The sequence below is a fragment of the Lupinus angustifolius genome, chromosome LG06, assembly GCF_001865875.1.
Source record: "Lupinus angustifolius cultivar Tanjil chromosome LG06, LupAngTanjil_v1.0, whole genome shotgun sequence".
Lineage (NCBI taxonomy): Eukaryota > Viridiplantae > Streptophyta > Magnoliopsida > Fabales > Fabaceae > Lupinus > Lupinus angustifolius.
In genome coordinates this window covers 26181668-26187423 of record NC_032014.1, presented here as the reverse complement: position 1 = coordinate 26187423, position 5756 = coordinate 26181668, and the positions used below count along the sequence as shown (strand labels likewise).

The 5756-nt window shown below is 33.7% G+C and overlaps 1 protein-coding gene across 1 annotated transcript; it reads left to right on the top strand.

The window, feature by feature from the left end:
• Window positions 3044-5110, top strand: LOC109350347 (F-box protein At1g47056-like). The gene has a single exon (XM_019591586.1). It carries the CDS (start codon window positions 3280-3282, stop codon window positions 4912-4914), a length of 1635 nt encoding a protein of 544 aa, XP_019447131.1. The 5' UTR covers window positions 3044-3279; the 3' UTR covers window positions 4915-5110.

Here is a 5756-nt window from a genome sequence, read left to right as displayed (position 1 = left end):
AGCTGTGAACATCTACAGGTATGTGGGACTAACTCTCACAACGATTATTTTTTCCATCCACAAGATTCGAACCCGAGACCTTACTTAAGAGAAATCAATAATATACTTAAACCAACATAGTTCTTAGTTATTAGATTTGAAAATGAATAAATCTCACTACTTTTTAAAAATGAGATAGGAAAACCTACCAAATTTTGAAAAACTGCTAGCAATTTTTATGAGCATTCATTTTACAAATGACATTTTCCATATCACATAACCTCATATTTTTAACTAAATAGATTTCCTAGTTTTTGCTTAAAGCACATAAAGAAATTTCAAATCTCGTTAATTTTTTTGTGCTAGTTCCACACTACCCATCAAAACTGTTGTATCTAGAACTAGACCATGTCATTCTCTTACTCTATTTTTTTTTATATTACTAATGATATTTTTTCTTTTTTAGGTAAAGAACTAATTTTTCACGGTTTGTTACTGACCCTCCCAACAAATGTCACTCACAGGAATTAAAATCTCAACCTTGAGGATCCAATGAGGCCTTACACCACAAGACCAATGTCGTGTTGGTGTCATTCTCATCCTCTATGTACCCACAGATCTTGTCCAATAATAATTAATTTATTATTATTTTTAAATAATAATATTACTTTTAAAAAATAAATAGTAATTAATTTATTAGATTTTGTTCCCTTTTATAAATAATAATAATATATATTTTTTATATATAATTAAATTAATAAATCATAATTAAAACAATCAAAAGTAAATAAAAAATAATATATTTTTAATATATTAACTTAAAGAGTTTAAGAGGATGATTTAAGGTAAGTGCTACTTTTTTGATCATTTTTTTGATAAAATTGTAATACGGATTATTAAGGTTATATATTCTATCCAACTAACAAAACATTGTTTCTTACTCAATAATTATATAAGTGTTTATTCTCGATTTACATGGAGATACATAGAATTAATATAACTCTTTTCACACATAAAAAATATAATTATAGTCATTTAATAAATAATAATTAAATAATAAAAAAATAAATATTCAAACAAACTTAAGATATAGTTAATGCTATTAATGAAGCATCATCTTAATATAGGTGGATGAATACTAATGCATTCCCTGAACATTAAGTGACTCCTTAATCTCCAAAATCAGGTTTAAAGACCAATATTATATAGATTGGACATAAATATGGTTTTCCAAGTTTGATGTATAAAAATGTAAGGACAATTTCAATTTGTTAAAAGATGATAAAAATATTATCATTTCCATTACTTATCAGTCATGGAAGGTGAGAGGCCGAATGTGACATAAATAATCTCTAGTTTTTTTAGTAAGTTTCAAACTTTCAAATTCTTTAAATTAGTCTATTTTTCCCTTCATAAAAACATCATTTTTATACATCTTTCTGTATTATCTATTTTTTAAGGCTTAACTAAAAAATCTATTTGTTTTTTGCTTTTAAAAAAGTTATAATCACGATTAACCCGTATAAAGTTGTCTTTTCCAAACCAATTGTTTTTAATATATATAATACACATGAAACAAATTTGTTAGACAAGATGAGCTACATCATATTACAAGTTTTCATTGCTTTTTTTCCTATTAATGATACATGTGATTTTAGGAGGATAAATGAATTTTATAAAATCTGAGTGAGACATTTAAGCAGAATAAATTTTGTTATAGATTTAAACAATTATATTGTTAGTTAAACCCTATAACGTCATATATAATAGATAATTATCTAAATGTATTATGTATTTAATAATTATGTATAATCACATTATAATAAAGATCTTTATATTTTTTAATCGAATAAAACAAAAATTTGGAGTGTAGTCTATTTTATTAAAAGAATACATTTAAGTTAATTATTTGGTTGGTTTCTCAAATTATTCCTATTTATCTGAATTTAACACAGTCAGATTATATTCAGATTATATTTTTATTTCTCAAAAAAAAATATAACATCAGTAATATTTTAATCTTGGACCACATTCTTTGATGCTGCGTGGAATATATCATAATCATTTTGACGTACAAATTACCTTTCTTTTCTCTATTCCCTTTCCCTAGAATGGGAAGACTTTATGTGAAAAACAGGTCCAGAGTGGAGCATGCTCCGCTCAACTTGCAGCCAAGCTCGATTAAATTTGTGGCACTTTCAAACTTCAAAATCTGTTACCAACTTTCTTAATATATACCATCATCTATATATTATTATTATAAAAATTTATATATATTTATTATTTTTTAAATTATTTTTTTAAAGACTCAATAATTACATATAAATGGTAGATAACATAATAATATATAAAACTCATACATATTTAATATATATATTTTTCAGTAATGTTATATCATTTTATTGATCCTCTTGTTTATAAGAAAATGATATATATTACTCATAAACCAATAACTAATAAATAAAGTTTTATCTTATAATATATATTATCTTGTATCAGAACGATTAATAAGAGAATTTAGAAGGATAGTCCTATATTATTTACTCATATTACATTACTGTTGGCAAAATGAATTATACTGTATTACTTTATCATTTAACATGAATGAGTAATGAAATATTATCATTTAACATTAATGAGGACGATTTGGCGTCACAGGCTTACCACTCAATTAATGCAGTTTAGTTGAAACTTTCTTTGTCAGCATTCTGCAATACTATCCTCTCAGTCAAGTGTCAAAAAATACCCAAAAATAGTTTCATTTGGTATTTTTGTAATTCAAAATTATATTACGTTACAAGTGTCATTAATGTAATAGTATTTTAATTTAATACGTGCAAGACATTTTTTCGTCACCTGTGTTCCGTCCTAGCCTATCACATTCAAAAACTCCTCACTCATCTATGACTTTAGACCCACACTGGCCAAACACGCCATTCTCATTCACACGTGGTTGAAACCACATGGTAAAACTATGAGGTTGCCCATACCATATAAAAACTGAATGCATATGACCATTGACTAGTCTTTTTTTGGTGCATTATTTTCTCTCTTTCTATATTTGCTTTTCAATTTGTTTACTTTTATCATATCATCACACCAAACAGAGCACTAGAAAAAGTTGAATGAAGATTCATTTCATGTCCGCAACTTTGAAACTGAATCCCAAATCATTTCAACTAAACATGATGTTGAATTCATAGAGTAAGAGAATGGTTTTTGAGGAAGCGCTCACTGTAATAATGGTGAGGCTCCTTTAAATCTCAACCGTCCATTTCATCATTATTTTCATTATCGTGAATGGGCCAAGCTTCTTCCACGGCCTCCGCCGCTTCCCGTGCTCAAGGCTACCGCTCCTCCAAATACATAAAGTCCAGATCCACTGCCGCCTCAGTTTCTCCAATGATGAACAGCGTCAGCGATGACGGAGACAACGCCGAAGGAGCTAACCGTGATTATATATCCGATCTCCCTGACGAGTGTTTGGCTTCTGTTTTCCAGTCACTTAGCTCCGCTGATCGCAACCGCTGCTCTCTTGTTTGCCGGCGGTGGCTCCAGATCGAAGGTCAAAGCCGCCACCGTCTCTCTCTTATCGCACAATCGGATCTCCTTCCGTTCATTCCGTCACTGTTCTCCCGATTCGACTCGGTCACGAAACTCGCTCTCAAATGCGACCGCAGATCGGTGAGCATCTGTGACGATGCGCTTGTTCTCATCTCAGCGCGTTGCCCTAACCTGACGCGCCTGAAGCTCCGCGCGTGCCGAGAACTTACTGATTCGGGAATGGAAGCTTTCGCTAAGAACTGCAAGAGCTTGAAGAAACTCTCGTGCGGATCTTGCTCTTTTGGATCTAAAGGCATGAACTCTGTGCTCGATAATTGTGTTTATCTCGAAGAACTTTCGGTCAAGCGCCTCCGTGGAATTACCGACGCTGCCACTGCAGATCCTATCGGTCCCGGCGCCGCAGCGGCGTCGCTAAAGACAATTTGCTTAAAAGAACTCTACAACGGACAGTGTTTTGGTTCGTTGATTCTCGGCGCGAAGAATCTGAGAACCTTGAAGGTTTTCCGGTGCTCCGGCGACTGGGATAAGATTTTTCAGAAAATGGTGAATCAAGTTACGAGTATTGTTGAGGTCCACCTTGAGAGGCTTCAGATTAGCGACCTTGGAATGCAGTATATTGCTAGTTATTCCAATCTCGAAATTTTGCATCTCGTTAAGACACCAGAGTGCACAGATTTTGGTCTTGTTGCGATTGCTGAACGGTGCAGGTTGTTAAGGAAGCTTCACATTGATGGATGGAAGGCGAATCGAATCGGGGATGCAGGTTTAATAGCAGTTGCCAAATGCTGCCCTAATTTGCAGGAACTGGTGCTTATTGCTGTTAACCCTACAAAATTGAGTTTGGAGATGTTGGCGTCAAATTGTTTGAATCTCGAGCGGTTGGCTTTGTGTGGGAGTGATACTGTTGGTGACCCTGAGATATCGTGCATTGCCACAAAATGTTTAGCCTTGAAGAAACTTTGTATTAAGAGTTGCCCGGTCTCCGACCGTGGAATGGAAGCGTTGGCGAGAGGGTGTCCGAATTTGGTGAAAGTCAAGGTGAAGAAGTGTAAAAGTGTGACCTCTGAAGGTGGAGATTGGTTGAGATTGACTAGAGGATCACTTGCTGTTAATTTAGATACTGGCGAAAATGAGAATCTGGATGCCAGTGCTAGCGATGTTGGAGTGCAAGAAAATGGTATAGAGTTTCCTCCAATGCCTAACCAAACAGCAGCAGCTGCAGAAGGATCAGCTAGTATTGCATCTAGGAGAACTAGTCGTTCGACTTCGATCAAATCTAGATTAGGGCTTTTGTCTGAGAGGATTTTTGTGGCTTGCAAATTGAGAAGATGGTCAGGTGGTAGCCGTAGGACTGGTGCTCGCCACAGTTAGAGACAGAGCGTAAGCAAAAGCAGAAACAAATATGAAGTCTGACCATTTTTTCATTGTTTTGTGTTGTATCACTTGATTCTCTGTTTCTTGTATTATGATTTGATATTTGAAAGTTATGCTGTGTGATATTTGTTGCTGCCTCTCGAATTGAAACTTAACAGTTGAAGTGGCAATCATAGTTTTTTACCCTCTGCAATTGTTCTTGGTGCTCTACTTTGTTTGATCAATTCACTATTGCATCCCGATATTGGTCCATATCATATAGGTGAAGGTCTAGGGTACTACATAATAAAAACTTGAAATATGGAAACTCTCATAGGTCGCATGTGATAAGTTGATGGTTTGTATCTTTTAAACATTTCTCTATCATAACATTTTGCTATGCATCTCCACATTAGCTCAGCATTCTGCATAATGTTATGTCTATTTCTGGATTCCTAGGTTTGATGGAATGGAAACAGCAAGATGTATAGTTTTGTTGAGGTTGAGAATCACTTGGTGATATGTCATTTTTGAACTCATTGGTGTCTCTTATGTTTCAAACTCACATAGGAAAAATCAGACACAAACAAATCCTTCATAATAGGGAAAAGATTGTACTAACATTACGAAGCTCAAGCTGCGGCTTTTAAAAGACTGTATGATAGGGTTGGCATATGGTAGTAGAAAAGAGGTTTGTTGTTAGGAGTTGTTTGAATTAAATAAAGAGGGAATTCCTAGAATACCCTTATTAGTTAGTTAGACTAGGGTATTAGTTGTATAAATAGAGAAGGGGAAGCTTGTAAGAGGTTAGTTTTTGGACATTTTGTAAATGTGGAATAACTGAATTGGAGCAATTCAGT